At 44.6% G+C, this 21167-nt stretch overlaps 1 protein-coding gene across 14 annotated transcripts in view; it reads left to right on the top strand.

Annotated features, from left to right (window-relative positions):
- The window catches only part of dtna (dystrobrevin, alpha), a 41673-nt gene extending 22367 nt beyond the window's left edge, over positions 1-19306 (top strand). For 8 of the 14 annotated variants that reach the window (XM_014191111.2, XM_014191105.2, XM_014191113.2 and 5 more), the window contains 11 exons: positions 397-484; positions 798-898; positions 3645-3758; positions 6090-6186; positions 7355-7375; positions 8043-8202; positions 8318-8407; positions 8495-8579; positions 15717-15846; positions 17549-17587; positions 17714-19306. In XM_014191111.2, coding sequence (XP_014046586.1) covers positions 397-484; positions 798-898; positions 3645-3758; positions 6090-6186; positions 7355-7375; positions 8043-8202; positions 8318-8407; positions 8495-8579; positions 15717-15846; positions 17549-17566 — 904 coding nt within the window. In that variant the 3' untranslated portion in view covers positions 17567-17587; positions 17714-19306. The remainder of the gene's footprint in view (positions 1-396; positions 485-797; positions 899-3644; positions 3759-6089; positions 6187-7354; positions 7376-8042; positions 8203-8317; positions 8408-8494; positions 8580-15716; positions 15847-17548; positions 17588-17713) is intronic. The other 6 variants (XM_014191112.2, XM_014191120.2, XM_014191124.2 and 3 more) reach the window with 2 other exon arrangements.
- Positions 19307-21167: the final 1861 nt, after the last annotated feature.

Here is a 21167-nt window from a genome sequence, read left to right on the forward strand (position 1 = left end):
TACCTTCCTTAGCATTTGTATAAGCTTAATGTTGTTCTTTAGTGCGTATAGTGTGTGTGTGTGTGTGTGTGTGTGTGTGTGTGTGTGCGTGCATTGGTATCAAGCTGCTTTAAGGCTTTGGCAAAATGGCTATGATTTGTCCCTAAATAGCATCACCAATTGACAAACAAACTACCAGTGTTTGCATGTAAATACTGTGCATTATACTTAACTAAACAATTATACAGATACACTGTTCCAATTATAATTTCCATGAGGAAATTCCCATGAAATATTCTTTCCCAATGTATATACAGTAATGTAAGTAAGTACAGAACTACTTTTTATATTTGGCTGCAGTAAATATGTAGGTGGAAGTGTGACTCTGTCTCCTCTCCTCTCTCCACCTGTAAACAGTTTGCTGGAGAGCAGTAACCACCAGGATGAAGAGCACAGTCTCATCGCCCGCTACGCTGCTAGACTGGCCTCTGACGCAGCCGCCGCGGTGAGACACATGCTATCTGAGGGCATAGAGGGAGAAAATACCATGAATAGCAACCTGACATCTTTATGTGCACAACACAAATACACATTTGTTCCAGTTGCCTGTCTCTGAAGATAAAAGTTGAGCGTGGGCCCTGAGTCAGGTCACCCAGTCAGGAAAAACTTGTGCCCCTAAGCATATGTAGTGGTTTATGAGTAGCATTGAATAAGGAAATAACATCAGCAGGGTTAACCTCAGTACAGTAGATAATGTCATGTGTCCCTGTGTGTTATGGTAATGTCATGATAATGTCATGTGTCTCTGTGTTTTACAGCAACAAGCCCAGCAGCAGAGGGTCTCCAACGACATCTCTTTCTCTCTGGACGCCAACAAGCAGCAGAGGCAGCTTATTGCCGAGCTGGAGAGCAAAAACAGGTCAGGGATGGATTCCCTCTGAATTCGCTTTTCTCTCTCTGTTCGCCTCTTTTTTCCAACCCTGACAATCGTGCCAAATTACAAGAATGGTGATAGCTTACTTAATGTTCTACTCAATGTGCTTCTCACACAAGCTGTGATCACATGTTATTCTAATAGGCTGTAGTAGGGCTGTGATGATTATGGAATTGTGGGTAACAGTCAATTGTCATGCAAATACCCACGGTTATTATCATAATTGTCATTTTTGTTGAAAAGTGTTTTGAACTTGTAATGCATCTTTCAAAATTAGCTACGACACTAATAAATGCAACAACACAGCTTTGATGAATGGTTTTGACCGCTTAGAACTTTTGGAAATCGAACTTATCCTCCCGACCGTGCCGTTCTGCTCGTAAAATGAGCAGAACTGCACCAAACTTTACCCACTTGTACAAATTAAACTGCTATTGGGTAAACTATATCTACTTGAATATAAAGTTGAACTCCCCTTCTTTTAAAATGAATGTATTGTTACGATTGTGACGTTGTTGTTTTTTCACAGTTGTTGTCCATAATTGTCGGTTACACGATTATACACATTCATACTGTGCCTGTGCCATCCCGGGTATACGGTATTACCGGTGATGCAACATGGGGTGTTATTTGTTTTTCAAATGTTAAAAAAAGCCCCCAAGGGGCCTCCCGAGTGGTGCAGCGGTCTAAGGCACTGCATCACCACAGATCCTGGTTTGATACCGTACTGTGTCGCAGGCGGCCATGACTGGGAAACACATGAGGCGACGCACAATTGGCCAAGCGTCGTCCGGGTTAGGGGTGGATTTGGCCGGCCGGGATGTCCTTGTCCCCGTCGTACTCTAGCGACTACTGTGGCGGGCCGGGCGCATGGGGAAACAAAGCCCCCAAGAATTCAGTTACCAAAAAGCTAACCAGATGCTAACAAGTACAAAGTATATAGTGGATGCTAGGTAAATGCTAACGAGCTCATAAAGTTATTCATGATTCTCAAAAGGCTACTTACAGTTTGCTGCACACACAAAACAAATATAAGATGGCAGGGATGTCAAGCTAGGAGGGGATTGTCTCTACTATTACCAAGATTTAAGAAGCTTGATCTTGCAAGGTAACATTAGCCACTTGGCTAGCAAGTTAGAAAACCAAAATAGTTATTTGGTAACTTAATAGTGATAAGATATATAGCTGGCAAACATTAGTCAATTTCATAGAAGTTTAACTTGATCACCTCACTAACTTGCGCTGCAGAGGAATATGACTCTGTTTTGCTTCTTTGTTAACAACCACACGTGACTGGCTCAACAGCTGTTTTGGTGAACTACCGGTAAGCTTCATGATAAAACATTATCTAACAGGTGAAATGAAAAATGCGATTTGCTTCATCTATTAATGCACAAGTTGACTGCAGGTATTTATTTAAAAAGTACACATTTCAAAATGTATTCAAAAACAAACACATTTCTTCTGCGGTATTGAAAGTCATACCATGAATATTTCAAAATACTGAGGAATACGGTATATACGGTATACTTCCCAACCCTAGTGTAGCCCTGTTTTCATGGTAGTACCAGAAAAAATTGACAGCAAGTCAAATTACTTGATGTGGTTGTGGTAGACTTAATGTAGTCAAGCTAGCTGTTAATAATAATAATAATTTGGTGAGTGCTTAGGAAATGTCCTATTTCACACATGTACAAGTTTGTATATTATATGCATGTGTGAACTGGAAATCTGTTTTTTGCATATCCCAACTCCCCCTAAGAGTGGTTCACGGCCAGGGTCAGCCATTATCAACAGCGACCCTGGAACAATTAGGGTTAAGTGCCTTGCTCAAGCGCACATCAACAGATTTTTCACCTTGTCAGCTAGAGGATTCAAACAAGCAACCTTTTAGTTACTGGCCCAACACTCTAACCGCTAGGTTACCTGCTGTCCCTAGGCCCCACCTGTAAGCCAAAACACACCGTCTGAATTGCACAAAACAAAACTATACTGAACAAAAATATAAATGCAACATTCAACAATTTCAACAATTTTACTGAGTTACAGTTCATTGAAGGAAATCAGTCAATTTAAATATAAATAAATTGGGCACTATTCTATGGATTTCACATGACTGGGCAGGGGCGCAGCCATGGGTGGGCTTGGGAGGGCATAGACCCATCCACTTAGGAGCCAAGCCCACCCACTGGGGAGCCAGGCGCAGACAATCAGAATTTTTGCTCACAAAAGGGCTTTATTACAGACAGAAATACTCCTCAGTTTCGGCAGCTTATGGTAAATTATCTGGCAACAGTTCTGGTGGACATTCCTGCAGTCAGCATGCCAATTGCACACTCCCTCAAAACCTGAGACTTCTGTGGCATTGTGTTGTGTGACAAAACTGCACATTTTAGAGTGTCCTTTTATTGTCCCCACCACAAGGTGCACCTGTGTAATTATCATGCTGTTTAATCAGGTTCTTGATATGCCACACCTGTCAGGTGGATGGATTATGTTGGCAAACGAGAATTGTTCACTAACAGGGATATAAGCAAATTTGTGCACAACATTTGAGTGAATGAAGCTTTTTGTGCGTATGGAACATTTTGGGATCTTTTATTTCAGCTCATGAAACATGGGACCAACACTTTACATGTTGCGTTTATATTTTTGTTCAGTATACTTCAGAAAGTTTACATATGTGATATACTAGCTTCAACGGGTATGTGTATACGTGTGTGTATCACAGAGAGATCTTGCAGGAGATTCAGCGCCTGCGAGTGCAGCACGAGCAGGCCTCCCAGCCGCCAACGGGCACCGCCCAACAGAACCCCACTCTGCTGGCCGAGCTACGTCTTCTCAGGTAGACCCAAATCAAGTTTCTTTTTTTTAAATCATTCCTGCCCATGTAAATGGACATTTAAATGTGTGTGCATATAAACTCAACAAAAAAAGAAACGTCCTGTCATTGTCAACTGCGTTTATTTTCAGCAAACTTAACGTGTCCATATTTGTATGAACATAGCAAGATTCAACAACTGAGACATAAAGTGAACAAGTTCCACAGACATGTGTCACGGACGTGATGAGAGATGGACCAAAGCGCAGCATGCGTATAGTTCCACATATTTTATTTTAAAGTGAAACTTAACAAAACAACAAAGACCAAAATGAACGTGCCATTCGTAGCACACAAATGCACTAAACAAAACAATATCCAACAAAACACATGTGGGATAAAGGCTACCTAAATATGATCCCCAATTAGAGGCAACGATTACCAGCTGCCTCTAATTGGGAACCATACAACTCACCAACATAGAAATACAATGACTAGAACACCCCCCTAGTCACGCTCTGACCTAAACACCATAGAGAACCAAGGGTGGCATTGTCATGCTGGAGGGTCATGTCAGGATGAGCGTGCAGGAAGGGTACCACATGAAGGAGGAGGATGTCTTCCCAGTAACGCACAGTGTTAGATTGCCTGCAATGACAACAAGCTCAGTCCGATGATGCTGTGACACACCGCCCCCAGACCATGACGGACCCTCCACCTCCAAATCGATCCCGCTCCAGAGTACAGGCCTCGGTGTAACGCTCATTCCTTTGACGATAAACGCAAATCCGACCATCACCCCTGGTGAGACAAAACTGCGACTCTTCAGTGAAGAACACTTTTTGCCAGTCCTGTCTGGTCCAGCGACAGTGGGTTTGTGCCCAAACCCACTTGTTGCACAAGGGGTCTGAGGATCTCATCTCGGTACCTAATGGCAGTCAGGCTACCTCTGGCGAGCATATGGAGGGCTGTGCGGCCCCCCAAAGAAATGCCACCCCACACCATGACTGACCCACCGCCAAACCGGTCATGCTGGAGGATGTTGCAGGCAGCAGAACGTTCTCCACGGCGTCTCCAGACTCTGTCATGTGTTCAGTGTGAACCGGCTTTCATCTGTGAAGAGCACAGGGCGCCAGTGGCGAATTTGCCAATCTTGGTGTTCTCTGGCAAATGCCAAACGTCCTGCAAGGTGTTGGGCTGTAAGCACAACCCCCACCTGTGGACGTCGGGCCCTCATACCACCCTCATGGAGTCTGTTTCTGACCGTTTGAGCAGACATGCACATTTGTGGCCTGCTGGAGGTCATTTTGCAGGGCTCTGGCAGTGCTTCTCCTGCTCCTCCTTGCACAAAGGCGGAGGAAGCGGTCCTGCTGCTGGGTTGTTGCCCTCCTACGGCCTCCTCCACGTCTCCTGATGTACTGGCCTGTCTCCTGGTAGCGCCTCCATGCTCTGGACACTACGCTGACACACAGCAAACCTTCTTGCCACAGCTCGCATTGATGTGAGCCTTCCCTGAAGGAGGAGGATGTCTTCCCAGTAACGCACAGTGTTGAGATTGCCTGCAATGACAACAAGCTCAGTCCGATGATGCTGTGACACACCGCCCCCAGACCATGACGGACCCTCCACCTCCAAATCGATCCCGCTCCAGAGTACAGGCCTCGGTGTAACGCTCATTCCTTTGACGATAAACGCAAATCCGACCATCACCCCTGGTGAGACAAAACTGCGACTCTTCAGTGAAGAACACTTTTTGCCAGTCCTGTCTGGTCCAGCCTTCCCTGTAGCTCAGTTGGTAGAGCATGGTGTTTGCAACACCAGGGTTGTGGGTTCGATTCCCACGGGGGGCCAGCACAGAAAAAATAAATAAAAAAGGTATGAAATGTATGCATTCACTACTGTAAGTCGCTCTGGATAAGAGCGTCTGCTAAATGACTAAAATGTAAAAAAAAAAATGTAAATGTGCCAGCCTGGATGAGCTGCACTACCTGAGCCACTTGTGTGGGTTGTAGACTCCGTCTCATGCTACCACTAGAGTGAAAGCACCGCCAGCATTCAAAAGTCACCAAAACATCAGCCAGGAAGCATAGGAACTGAGAAGTGGTCTGTGGTCCCCACCTGCAGAACCACTCCTTTATTGGGGGTGTCTTGCTAATTGCCTATAATTTCCACCTGTTGTCTATTCCATTTCCACAACAGCATGTGAAATGTATTGTCAATCAGTGTTGCTTCCTAAGTGGACAGTTTGATTTCACAGAAGTGTGATTGACTTGGAGTTACATTGTGTTGTTTAAGTGTTCCCTTTATGTTTTTGAGCAGTTTATATATATATAATGGTTGTTTTTCCTCAACCAGGCAACGCAAAGATGAGCTGGAGCAGAGGATGTCTGCTCTGCAGGAGAGTCGCAGGGAACTCATGGTACAGCTGGAGCAGCTGATGCTGCTGCTGAAGGTGAGTAAGAAACGCACTATGCATGCCATACAGTTTCATTTCTATTATAATGTAGGCCTACTCAGTCCCCTCCAGAATCCGCGATTCTGTGATCGCAACATTTTTGCAAAATCAGCAATTCCCTGCATTATTTGCGAGGGCTTGAACATTTGACCAATCACCGCACTATTTCTGCATAAAACTGTCCCTGAACCGCAGTACAAAAAGAGGGCTCGCAATTTCAACCAATCAGCGCACATTTACCACATTTTTTTATTTTTTTTTATTTAACCTTTATTTAACTAGGCAAGCCAGTTAAGAACAAATTCTTATTTACAATGACGGCCTACCCCGGCCAAACCCTAACGACGCCAATATGGTTCAATCAAGTCAAAAGTCAACAAACGTTCCCTCGTCAGCGCATTTTTTGCGACAAATTGGACAAAATCATTGCATATTACCATGCTAAATATCAGAATTGCCGCTGCAAAATCACGCATTTTTGCCCACAAATATCCCTCCAGCTAAATCCTAGAGGGACTAGGGAGGAGAGAAATGGAACGCACCTTTCATTATTTGACCACTAGAGGGTGCACTTCTTCAACTTTCACTAAGGAACTTCCCTGGTGTTAGTAAATCCTGAGGTGTTGCTCTGGTCTTGACAGGTCTTCCCTTCTCATCCTCTGACCATAGCCCATAACTCTGTCTTTATCAAAAATGACTTTGTGTTCCCCAGTTCCTTCCATGTTAAGATATCGAGATATATACGATTTAACAGACCTTCTTCTGGTCTGTCTACCCAAGGACAGTTGTTTTGATCATAGGATTATGACCACTGACAATATACAACCAACATCACTTTCACATAATAAAACAGTATATAGGATAATATTCAGCCGGAGAGTCAGTCACAACAATAATGGATAGAGAAAGGGGTTTAAGAATTCTGACAAAACTGCTTACTCTACTGGCTTAAGTGGTAAGGTTATCAATCTAATTACTCAACTGAAAGGATCAATGCAATTCCAGTTAGCCCCACCTAGCATTAGCATGCTAGCATCAGACTTGCTTTAGGCCTAGACAGAACATCCCAATAGGTTTTTACATGTGAAAGAAATTGTCTTCATTGAATGATTATGCTATTGTGTGTTTTTTGGGACGGTAAATGAATAACATTTTTTCTTAACAGGAGGAGGAAAGGAAGCAAGCTGTAAGTCTGTCTGTAAAACCTAAAAATAACTAATGCTTCTTTCAAAGAGATGTGAAGAGACATGGGGACAAATGAATGTGATTATATTGTGTTTGTTTGTGGTTTTGCTGACAATATATGATCAGCTCTCATTGGAAATACAGCAGTCAGTTGAACTAACAGCATGTTAAATATTTAGATAATTTTGATTTAATGAAAAGTGCTACTAAATGAACTTACAATTCATTATTGCATGTGTGCAATGTTTGTTGCTCACCAATTATGGATGTATTTTTAAAAATATTTTTTTATATGCATAACCTAACATAACTTTCAGCACTCAGCTGGTCTGAACTTGAGGATTTGTTGCTCCATTACTGGGTCTTATAACATTATAATGGAGGTTTTAAGCAGTGATGATGAGTAGGACCTTGAGTTTTTCTTGACCAAAACTACAATTCCCACTTTAATTTCCCCATACAGACCTATAGAGATTCATAACGGAATCATTCAGTATAAAAATAGCTCCACCAACATTAGATAGATCAATGTGGATCAAGATAATCACTGGTTGTTTACTGCATTGGTGTACTACTACTACTACTACTACTGCTACTGCTACTACTACTGAAACAGTGACAGGAAGGGACACCTACAATCACACTAAAACCCCTACTTCCTGTTTCAGACTCAAGGGCCTGGCTCCCCCCGCTCATCCCCCAGCCACGCAGTCAGCCGGCCCATCCCCATGCCAACCCAGTCAGAGTCTGCCGGCACCACACCCACTCAAACCCCTCAGGACTCACTCATGGGTGTGGGAGGAGACGTGCAGGAGGCCTTCGCTCAGGGTAATACACACGTGCATGTATTCACACACATACACAACTTTACAGATGAGAGTGGATTGGCCTACTCTGGTTCTGGAGAGCCGCAGTCTTCACAGAGGCTCTGTTCTATCTCCAGGCCCCAGGAGAAACTTGAGAAATGACCTTCTTGTTGCTGCTGACTCCATCACCAACACCATGTCTTCATTGGTTAAAGAGCTCAATTCAGGTGATACTATAATCTCACTGTTTCTATCTTTTGAAAGTATACTTTGCTCATTCTTGCAACATTTTAACACTGTGTTGTCTCCCTCAGAGGCTGGAAGTGAGACAGAGAGCAACATGGAACTCGTCTCCTCTCCCACTTCCGATCTTCTAGCACAGATGACCACTAAACCACGGTAAATACAGTATGCCATTATATAGATGGTGCCAAAGAGGATGGCTGACGTTTTACATGCTCCTAACCAATTGTGCTATTTTGTTAGTTTTTTTTGCATTGTTTACAACTTATTTTTTTACTTATTTTGTACATACTGTTGCTGCTACTGTCTCTTATCACCGAAAATAACTTCTGGACATCAGAACAGCGATTACTCACCACGAACTGGAAGAAGCTTTTTCCTTTAACTAGTCCGACGAGAACGATATACTGCTCTCCCGGGAACAGGCCCAGATCCCGGTCATTTGCGTGAAGAAAAGACAGAGTAAAAGAGGACGCAGATCGAGCGAGTATACTCCCACTGCCATCCATTCTACTTGCTAACATGCTATCATTGGAAGATAAAATTGATGACCTATGATTGTGATTATCCTACCAACGGGACATTAAGAACTGTAATATCTTATGTTTCACCGAGTCATGGCGGAACAACGACACAAATAATATAGAGCTGGCGGGATTTTCCATGCACCAGCAGAACAGAAAACCTACGTCTGGTAAGACGAGGGGTGGGGGTATGTGTCTTTTTGTCAATAACAGCTGGTGCGCGATGTCTAATATTAAAGAAGTCTCGAGGTATTGCTCGCCTGAGGTAGAGTACCTTATGATAAGCTGTAGACCACACTATCAACCAAGAGTTCTCATCTATATTATTCGTAGCCGTCTATTTACCACCACAGACCGATGCTGGAACTAAGACCACACTCAACCAACTCTATAAGTCCATAAGCAAACAAGAAAATGCTCACCCAGAAGGGGCGCTCCTAGTGGCTGGGGACTTTAATGCAGGCAAACTTAAATCAGTTTTACCACATTTTTACCAGCATGTCACATGCAACCAGAGGAAAATAAACTCTAGACCACCTTTACTCCACACACAGAGATGCATACTAAGTTCTCCCCTGCCCTCCATTTGGTAAATCTGACCATAATTCTATCTACCTGCTTACAAGCAAAAACTAAAGCAGGAAATACTAGTGACTCAATATGGAAGTGGTCAGATGACGCTGATGCTACGCTACAGGACTGTTTTGCTAGCACAGACTGGAATATGTTCCGGGTTTCATCCAATGGCATTGAGGAGTACACCACCTCAGTCATCGGCTTCATCAATAAGTGCATCGACGACGTCGTCCCCACAGTGACCGTATGTACATATCCCAACCAGAATCCATGGATTACAGGCAACATCCGCAGCTAGAGCTGCCGCTTTCAAGTAGTGGGACACTAATCCAGACGTTTATAAGAAATCCAGCTATGCCCTCAGACGAAACATCAAACAAGCAAAGCATCAATACAGGATTAAAATTGAAACCTACTACACCGGCTCTGACGCTCGTCGGATGTGGCAGGGCTTGAAAACTATTACAGACTACAAAGGGAAACCCAAACGCGAGCTGCCCAGTGACGCGAGCCTACCAAATGAGCTAAATCCCTTTTATGCTCACTTTGAGGCAAATAACACTGAAGCATGCATGAGAGCACTAGCTGTTCTGGATGACTGTGTGATAACACTCTCAGTAGTCGATGTGAGCAAGACCTTTAAACAGGTCAACATTCACAAAGCTGAGGGGCCAGATGGATTACCAGGACATGTACTCAAAGCATGCGCGGACCAACTGGCAACTGTCTTCACTGACATTTTCAACCTCTCCCTGACTGAGTCTGTAATACCTACATGTTTCAAGCAGACCGCCATAGTCCCTGTGCCCAAGGAAGGGAAGGTAACCTTCCTAAATGATTACCGCCCCGTAGCACTCACTTCGGTAGCCATGAAGTGCTTTGAAAGGCTGGTCATGGCTCACATCAACAGCATCCTCCCGCATACCCTAGACCCACTCATATCCGCATACCCCCCCAACAGATCCACAGATGACGCAATCTCAATCGCACTCCACACTGTCCTTTCCCACCTGGACAAAAGGAACACCTATGTGAGAATGCTGTTCATTGACTACAGTTCAGCGTTCAACACCACAGTGCCCACGAAGCTCATCACTTAGCTAAAGACCCTGGGACTAAACACCTCCCTCTGCAACCGGATCCTGGATTTCCCGGTCGTGCCGCCCCCAGTTGGTAAGGGCACTGCCGCCCCCAGTAGGCAACAACATGTTTGCCACGCTGATCCTCAAGACGGGGGTCCCTAAGGGGTGTGTACTTAGTCCCCTCCTGTACTCCCTGTTCACCCACGACTGCGTGGCCAAACACGACTACAACACCATCATTAAGTTTGCTGACGACACAACAGTGGTAGGCCTGAACACCGACAATGATGAGACAGCCTATAGGGAAGATGTCAGAGAGCTGGCAGTGTGGTGCCAGGACAACAACCTCTCGCTCAATGTGAGCAAGATAAAGTAGCTGATCGTGGACTACAGGAAAAGACAGGCCGAACAGGCCTCCATTAACATTGATGGGGCTGTAGTGGAGTGGGTCGAAAGTTTCACATTCCTTGGTGTCCACATCACCAACGAACTATCATGGTCCAAACACACCAAGACAGTCGTGAAGAGGGCACGACAAAACCTTTTCCTCCTATGGAGACTGATAAGATTTGGCATGGGTCCCCAGATCCTCAAAACGTTCTACAGCTGCACCATTGAGAGCATCTTGACCGGTTGCATCACCGCCTGGTATGGCAACTGCTCAGCGTCAGACCGTAAGGCGCTTCACAGGCCAAGCTTCCTGCAATCCAGGACCTATATAATAGGAGGTGTCAGAGGAAAGTCCATGAAATTGTCAGAGACTCCAGTCTCCCAAGTCATAGACTGTTTTCTCTGCTACCACACGGCAAGCGGTATCAGAGCGCCAAGTCTAGGACCAAAAGGCTCCTTAACAGCTTCAACCCCGAAGCCATAAGACTGCTGAACAATTTCTCAAATGTCCACCGGACTATTACATTGACCCCCACCCCACTTCATTTGTTTTGTACACTGCTGCTACTCGCTGTTTATTATCTATGCATAGTCACTTCACCCCTGCCCACATGTACAAATTACCTCAACTAATGTCAGGGATTTCGTCGGAGGAGGACGATATAGCGAAATCATCGTCGGAAAAGGATGACCAAAATGCAGCAGGGTTGTGATAGTTCATTTTTGAACATTTCATAAACTCAAAAAACGAACATACAAAAATAACAAAAACGAACTCAGGATTTACAGACAGTCCTGTTAGGCTTACACACGCTAAACACGAAACAATTTCCCACAAATACACAGACAAACACACCCAACTAATATAGGACTTCCAATCAAAGGCAACACCACACAGCTGCCTTCAATTGGAAGTCCACCCCAATTAACTCAACATAGAAACAGATCAACCAGACTACACATAGAAATACATCAACATAGACCATAACTCAAAACCCGGAAATAATAAATTTACATTTACATTTAAGTCATTTAGCAGACGCTCTTATCCAGAGCGACTTATCCAGAGCGATATCACCTTATGATATCCAGTGGAACAACCACTTTACAATAGTGCATCTAAATATTTTAAGGGGGGGGTTAGAAGGATTACTTTATCCTATCCTAGGTATTCCTTAAAGAGGTGGGGTTTCAGGTGTCTCCGGAAGGTGGTGATTGACTCCGCTGTCCTGGCGTCGTGAGGGAGCTTGTTCCACCATTGGGGTGCCAGAGCAGCGAACAGTTTTGACTGGGCTGAGCGGGAACTGTGCTTCCTCAGAGGTAGGGGGCCAGCAGGCCAGTGGTGGATGAACGCAGTGCCCTTGTTTGGGTGTAGGGCCTGATCAGAGCCTGAAGGTATGGAGGTGCCGTTCCCTTCACAGCTCCGTAGGCAATCACCATGGTCTTGTAGCGGATGCGAGCTTCAACTGGAAGCCAGTGGAGAGAGCGGAGGAGCGGGGTGACGTGAGAGAACTTGGGAAGGTTGAACACCAGACGGGCTGCGGCGTTCTGGATGAGTTGTAGGGGTTTAATGGCACAGGCAGGGAGCCCAGCCAACAGCGAGTTGCAGTAATCCAGACGGGAGATGACAAGTGCCTGGATTAGGACCTGCGCCGCTTCCTGTGTGAGGCAGGGTCGTACTCTGCGAATGTTGTAGAGCATGAACCTACAGGATCGGGTCACCGCCTTGATGTTAGTGGAGAACGACAGGGTGTTGTCCAGGATCACGCCAAGGTTCTTAGCACTCTGGGAGGAGGACACAAGGGAGTTGTCAACCGTGATGGCGAGATCATGGAACGGGCAGTCCTTCCCGGGAGGAAGAGCAGCTCCGTCTTGCCGAGGTTCAGCTTGAGCTGGTGATCCGTCATCCACACTGATATGTCTGACAGACATGCAGAGATGCGATTCGCCGCCTGGTTATCAGAAGGGGGAAAGGAGAAGATTAATTGTGTGTCGTCTGCATAGCAATGATAGGAGAGACCATGTGAGGATATGACAGAGCCAAGTGACTTGGTGTATAGCGAGAATAGGAGAGGGCCTAGAACAGAGCCCTGGGGGACACCAGTGGTGAGAGCGCATGGTGCGGAGATAGATTCTCGCCACGCCACCTGGTAGGAGCGACCTGTCAGGTAGGACGCAATCCAAGCGAGGGCCGCGCCGGAGATGCCCAACTCGGAGAGGGTGGAGAGGAGGATCTGATGGTTCACAGTATAAAAGGCAGCAGATAGGTCTAGAAGTATGAGAGCAGAGGAGAGAGAGTTAGCTTTAGCAGTGCGGAGAGCCTCCGTGACACAGAGAAGAGCAGTCTCAGTTGAATGCCCAGTCTTGAAACCTGACTGATTAGGATCAAGAAGGTCATTCTGAGAGAGATAGCAGGAGAGCTGGCCAAGGACGGCACGTTCAAGAGTTTTGGAGAGAAAAGAAAGAAGGGATACTGGTCTGTAGTTGTTGACATCGGAGGGATCAAGTGTAGGTTTTTTCAGAAGGGGTGCAACTCTGGAAGGGGAGAAGGTCTCCGGAAATGGTCTGGAGAAGAGAGGAGGGGATAGGGTCAAGTGGGCAGGTTGTTGGGCGGCCGGCCGTCACAAGACGCGAGATTTCATCTGGAGAGAGAGGGGAGAAAGAGGTCAAAGCACAGGGTAGGGCAGTGTGAGCAGGACCAGCGGTGTCGTTTGACTTAGCAAACGAGGATCGGATATCGTCAACCTTCTTTTCAAAATGGTTGACGAAGTCATCCGCAGAGAGGGAGGAGGGGGGAGGGGGAGGAGGATTCAGGAGGGTGGAGAAGGTAGCAAAGAGCTTCCCTAGGGTTAGAGGCAGATGCTTGGAATTTAGAGTGGTAGAAAGTGGCTTTAGCAGCAGAGACAGAAGAGGAGAATGTAGAGAGGAGGGAGTGAAAGGATGCCAGGTCCGCAGGGGAGGCGAGTTTTCCTCCATTTCCGCTCGGCTGCCCGGAGCCCTGTTCTGTGAGCTCGTAGTGAGTCGTCGAGCCACGGAGCAGGAGGGGAGGACCGAGCCGGCCTGGAGGATAGGGGACAGAGAAAATCAAAGGATGCAGAAAGGGAGGAGAGGAGGGTTGAGGAGGCAGAATCAGGAGATAGGTTGGAGAAGGTTTGAGCAGAGGGAAGAGATGATAGGATGGAAGAGGAGAGAGTAGCGGGAGAGAGAGAGCGAAGGTTGGGACGGCGCAATACCATCCGAGTAGGGGCAGAGTGAGAAGTGTTGGATGAGAGCAAGAGGGAAAAGGATACAAGGTAGTGGTCGGAGATTTGGAGGGGAGTTGCAATGAGATTAGTGGAAGAACAGCATCTAGTAAAAATGAGGTCAAGCGTATTGCCTGCCTTGTGAGTAGGGGGGAAGGTGAGAGGGTGAGGTCAAAAGAGGAGAGGAGTGGAAAGAAGGAGGCAGAGAGGAATGAGTCAAAGGTAGACATGGGGAGGTTAAAGTCACCCAGAACTGTGAGAGGTGAGCCATCCTCAGGAAAATTATCAAGGCGTCAAGCTCATTGATGAACTCTCCAAGGGAACCTGGAGGGCGATAAATGATAAGGATGTTAAGCTTGAAAGGGCTGGTAACTGTGACAGCATGGAATTCAAATGAGGAGATAGACAGATGAGTCAGGGGAGAAAGAGAGAATGTCCACTTGGGAGAGATGAGGATTCCAGTGAACCCCGCTGGCTCGATGCTCTAGGGGTATGCGAGAACACGTGGGCAGACGAAGAGAGAGCAGTAGGAGTAGCAGTGTTATCTGTGGTAATCCATGTTTCTGTCAGCGCCAGGAAGTCTAGGGACTGGAGGGTAGCATAGGCTGAGATGAACTCAGCCTTGTTGGCTGCAGACCGGCAGTTCCAGAGGCTGCCGGAGACCTGGAACTCCACGTGGGTCGTGCGCGCTGGGACCACCAGGTTGGAGTGGCAGCGGCCACGCGGTGTGAAGCGTTTGTATGGCCTGTGCAGAGAGGAGAGAACAGGGATAGACAGACACATAGTTGACAAGCTACAGAAGTGTTGTTTCTTGTATTATTGTCTCCTGTGTCTTTAGAGAACTGTTTCACTTTGATATCCTTTTTCTTCTGTCCTGATTTTCTCTTTCTTTTCTTCTGTTAAAATAATCAATCAATAAATCAAACGCCCTCCTACCTAACACACCACCCTGAATCACATAAAACAAATACCCTCTGCCACGCCCTGACCAAACTAAAATGACAATTAACCCTTATACTGGCCAGGACGTGACAACTAACCTGTACCCTCGCACACTGACTCGGTACCGGTACCCCCTGTATATAGCCTCGTTATTGTTATGTTATTGTGTTACTTTTTATTATTTAAAATGTTTTACTTTAGTTTATTTGGTAAATATTTTCTTAACTCTTCTTGAACTGCACTGTTGGTTAAGGGCTTGTAAGTAAGCATTTCACGGTAAGGTCTACACTTCGATGCAGTATGCAGATCAGTACTTGACTTGGGCAGGAGCTCACCGGAACTGAGTTCTTGCACCTCATATGTAATATTAGCTCAAAAGTATTGAGGAGTTCCTGCATCTGAATACAAATGGTACCGGCACCCCTATTTCAGTCCACGTCAAGCACTGGTGCAGATCTAGGAATCTATGAATCTATAAAGGCTGCACAATCATATACAGTAGATTGCAGTATGGTAATGTTGGATTTACGTCCATAGTGTTGGTGGCAGGAACACTGGTGGAGTTGAGGAGGAGTGCTATGAGAACGACCTGGTTCAGGTGCTGGAGGATGAGCTGAAGATGGAGGAACTACTAAAACACAGACAGGAGCAAGAGAAAACCCGTATGGTGAGCTATGGTTAAATATACACTGCTCAAAAAAATAAAGGGAACACTTAAACAACACATCCTAGATCATAATGAAAGAAATAATCTTATTAAATACTTTTTTCTTTACATAGTTGAATGTGCTGACAACAAAAATCACACAAAAATAATCAATGGAAATCCAATTTATCAACCCATGGAGGTCTGGATTTGGAGTCACACTCAAAATTAAAGTGGAAAACCACACTACAGGCTGATCCAACTTTGATGTAATGTCCTTAAAACAAGTCAAAATGAGGCTCAGTAGTGTGTGTGGCCTCCACGTGCCTGTATGACCTCCCTACAACGCCTGGGCATGCTCCTGATGAGGTGGCGGATGGTCTCCTGAGGGATCTCCTCCCAGACCTGGACTAAAGCATCCGCCAACTCCTGGACAGTCTGTGGTGCAATGTGGCGTTGGTGGATGGAGCGAGACATGATGTCCCAGATGTGCTCAATTGGATTCAGGTCTGGGGAACAGGCGGGCCAGTCCATAGCATCAATGCCTTCCTCTTGCAGGAACTGCTGACGCACTAAAGCCACATGAGGTCTAGCATTGTTTTGCATTAGGAGGAACCCAGGGCCAACCGCACCAGCATATGGTCTCACAAGGGGTCTGAGGATCTCATCTCGGTACCTAATGGCAGTCAGGCTACCTCTGGCGAGCACATGGAGGGCTGTGCGGCCCCCCAAAGAAATGCCACCCCACACCATGACTGACCCACCGCCAAACCGGTCATGCTGGAGGATGTTGCAGGCAGCAGAACGTTCTCCACGGCGTCTCCAGACTCTGTCACGTCTGTCACGTGCTCAGTGTGAACTTGCTTTCATCTGTGAAGAGCACAGGGCGCCAGTGGCGAATTTGCCAATCTTGGTGTTCTCTGGCAAATGCCAAACGTCCTGCACGGTGTTGGGCTGTAAGCACAACCCCCACCTGTGGACGTCGGGCCCTCATACCACCCTCATGGAGTCTGTTTCTGACCATGTGAGCAGACACATGCACATTTGTGGCCTGCTGGAGGTCATTTTGCAGGGCTCTGGCAGTGCTCCTCCTGCTCCTCCTTGCACGAAGGCGGAGGTAGCAGTCCTGCTGCTGGGTTGTTGCCCTCCTATGGCCTCCTCCACGTCTCCTGATGTACTGGCCTGTCTCCTGGTAGCGCCTCCATGCTCTGGACACTACGCTGACAGACACAGCAAACCTTCTTGCCACAGCTCGCATTGATGTGCCATCCTGGATGAGCTGCACTACCTGAGCCACTTGTGTGGGTTGTAGACTCCGTCTCATGCTACCACTAAAGTGAAAGCACCGCCAGCATTCAAAAGTGACCAAAACATCAGCCAGGAAGCATAGGAACTGAGAAGTGGTCTGTGGTCTCCACCTGCAGAACCACTCCTTTATTGGGGGATGTCTTGCTTATTGCCTATAATTTCCACCTGTTGTCTATTCCATTTGCACAACAGCATGTGAAATTTATTGTCAATCAGTGTTGCTTCCTAAGTGGACAGTTTGATTTTACAGAAGTGTGATTGTCTTGGAGTTACATTGTGTTGTTTAAGTGTTCCCTTTATTTTTTTGAGCAGTATATTTAAAATGAGGGGAAGTAGTGCATTACAAAACATATTCCTTATATTATTCTTTGAAATCTTCTCTCTTCGTCTTGGATATGTTCCTGGTGCCATACAGGTGACTTTGCAGCAATGACCATGTTGAACCAGTTTTGTGGTAAGTAGCCTAATTAATTTCTCTGTGGTCTTCTACATCTTCTCACAATTTGAAATATATTGTTTCTCACTACGTTATATGCCAACTCAGATGGGCAGAGTATTTAACTCCCTATCCTCTGAACAGGTAAACAATATGCAAAGCAACAAAAGTAGAAAAACACTGGAAGATGGATGAGAAGAGAAGGCACAGAGAGGCTTATGAGGAGATGATGGTCCACGCGCATGCATGATCTCCAAATCAAGCTGAAGAAGAAGTGACAGGAAGGAAGGATCAAAGTTATGACACTGCTAAATCCAACAATAGAATACATAGTTATATTATGTAAAGATCTATTTTTAAAACCAACAGCATATTTAAGTGAATACTGTGAACCGATATGGAGAGATCATATAACAGCAGAGCTGTTTATTATACCACCGGTGCCATAAAATCAAGTAACTTTATTGGGAATTATTTGTTGATTTTTAATCATATTATGTTTAGGTAAGAGCTGTTGAAGAATTGTGCAAGTATATGTTGTAGGTGTATGGTGGACAAGCCAGGCCGTTGTGTTTCAGTGAGATTGCTTTTGAATCCAAATATTAACCTGGTGTATGTGTAAACTGAGGCACAACTGTCTATAACCTAGAGGTTAGCTATAGTATGTCTGACCGCTATGACCAGGTTGGCCTACCAGTCCAAGGATTTTTAACTGCTGGTGTTGTTTGGCTTTTGTATGTGTTGTTTGACCTTTTATCTTTGCTTTTAACCAATTGAAAGAGTGGCTTGTCAGAGAATGTATTTCTTTTGACATATCTCATATTGTGTGCACTGCCTTAGCTGATTAGCCTAGCTCACCTTTGGATGGGGTACAGACAAACCTTCAATGCAACATGTAGCTAACATTGTTTCAGCCACTGTTAAAATGCAAATGTTCATCACTGTCAAAATCACATTGTTTATTTCACCCATAAATATTGCCTAGTAGTTAATAGTACTAGCTATATTAGGTAAGAACTTTGTGGCAGAAGGACAATGTTATTTGCATCTTCTGTATTGCATATTTAATTGAATTCCACCTGGTGTATTGAGCCTGTAGGTGATACTAAGATAATTAGACCGTATAGGAAGAATATAGGAAGAACAAGCTGAACCTATGATAAATCTGATGCTGGAAAGTGATATTGTTTATTGAGGGATTTAGTTAACTAATAGCTAGCTATATGTTGATGAAGAGTTATAGTTGAGTTTATTTTATTAATACCTGCTTGAGATTTAAAGATGTGATGACAGACATGAAATTGGAGTAGGAAGTACAATACCTAAAAGAACAATAGAATGGAAAACATTGTTCATAGCACTTCAGATTCAAAGGTTTACACTTGCAAGAACAGAGAACATTGTTTGTTTACCATGTTTCAGAATCAATATCTACTGTCTTACCATAGATTTTGAAGTTGCTTTGTCATTTAAATGTTCTGACCAAATGATTAGTGTTTTTCTGCTCACCCACACACAAATCTCTCTCAAACATACACTCAAAGATGCTCACAGTCACACTCTTGATACCTGAGCTTAGTGTGTGTAAAATGTTACCCAGTCACTTTAAAAGAAGTGGTGCAAGCCAATTTTAAATCATAAATGTGTGAAATATATGTAGTATGATTTTCGAGCTAGTTCATATCAGTGATTTTGCATGTTGGTGATGATGCATAATAAAGAATTGACACAACATGAGAATGTTGTCTCTATGAGGTCTTTCTTGCTTCTTTTTTCCATCACTTATAAAAGGCACCTGGCACTGCATTGCCTGGAATCAATTGAAACAATGGTGAAATGGAGCACATCCGTTTGGATTCCGGGCTAGCACTATGAATTCCCATAGGCTTGGTTAACTGCTCCACATTTATTATCTGACACTAGTTCACTGCTACCAGCTCACTGCCTCTAATTCATCACATACCATCCCAGCTAGAACAAAAAAAGCAGACAACCATTGCTAGATGAGATCATTACACTCATACTTTTGTATAACCGCCCATATACAGTAGGTGTATCTCTTGGCTATTGTCAGTAAGATGGGATCCTTGTCAAACAGGGAATTATGTCAACTTGAAGAATAAGAATTAAAAAAAGTCTATAAAAAAATGCAAGCATCAGCTGGTATTGAACATCTGAATGTCTGTCAAATAATCCCTTGGGCCAAAGAAAAGGCCTTTGACTTATCATTTCAGCCAAGGTAATCTTAAATGCTAATGTTTTTCATGCTTTCTTGCTCCTGATTTATGAAACGGAAACCATCGTGTCATTGATTTGCCAGCTCTGTCCTCTGTGTGTCACGCCCTGACCATAGAGAGCCTTTTATTCTCTATGTTGGTTAGGTCGGGGTGTGACTAGGGTGGGTAATCTAGGTTGTTCTATTTCTATGTTGGCTTGGTATGGTTCCCAATCAGAGGCAGCTGTTTATCATTGTCTCTGATTGGGGATCATATTTAGGCAGCCATTTCCCCACTGTGTTTTGTGGGATCTTGTTTTGTTTTTGTGTAGTTGCCTGTGAGCACTCAAGAACATTTCATTTAATGTTTTGTATTTGCTGAAGTTTCACTTTATAATAAAGATGTGGAACGCTACGTACGTTGCACCTTGGTCCAGTTCTTACGACGATCGTGACACTGTGTCTGCTCCCCTGCTCTTGCTTGACATGCCACTCCATCATCTGTCTCCCTCCTCTCTATGTAGGACTTTATTGCCTGCCCCCTGCAGATGAAGAAGTATCTCAGCACCCAGAACCAAATAATGTCTGCAACACGACACTTAGCTGTGTTTCTTTCCTACAAACAGTGGTCCAACCAGTCGTTGGGTCCAACACAAATTATTCCTGTTGTCATTCACTTTCATTGTTTGTTTTTTGAGTGCCTGCACAGACATTGCTACACACGCTGTGATGATATATACCTGAGTACCTCAACGGCCCGTCTCCTCGACACATATTAAGCCTAAGGATTGAAAAGGACTAAAAAGCGTTCTTAATGGAGATAATCCATTGAGCTTAATCTGTGTCTGGGAAACAGGCACCAAGACCAGGGGTAGAACTTTTTTTTTCCCCCCTCCTTCTAAAACCAAAGTTGCACCCCTGACCAAGAGTATACACTTTTGCAAATGACACACTATGATTGACCAATATCTGAGAGATTTTCTGTGCCACTTTATATAATTGCTGGGTGCTAAGAAATGCCAAGGGATAAATTTTTTTATGATTAGAGAAGTCTATATGGTATTCCTAGCCTCACAAGATACATTTAAACAAACACATGACATTTGTTTGGATTTAGAGCTTAATTTAGCAAATGTGGAAACTAAATATACTTATCATATCCAATTTGGAATAGGAATCTTGAAGGTTAATCCCTTCATTTGAAGTACAAGATGCATAGTTGCGTAATTTAAAATAAATATAAATATAAAACATGAAGCATTAAGAAATTAAATAACATATTGCATTCTCTGTAAACATTGTGTTATTGTATGATAGTAAAATAAATGCGCGCATGCATTATTTATCATGTACAAAACAAGGAGAGAGGGAGAGGCACTTTAG

Source organism: Salmo salar, chromosome ssa03 (genome assembly GCF_905237065.1).
Source record: "Salmo salar chromosome ssa03, Ssal_v3.1, whole genome shotgun sequence".
Lineage (NCBI taxonomy): Eukaryota > Metazoa > Chordata > Actinopteri > Salmoniformes > Salmonidae > Salmo > Salmo salar.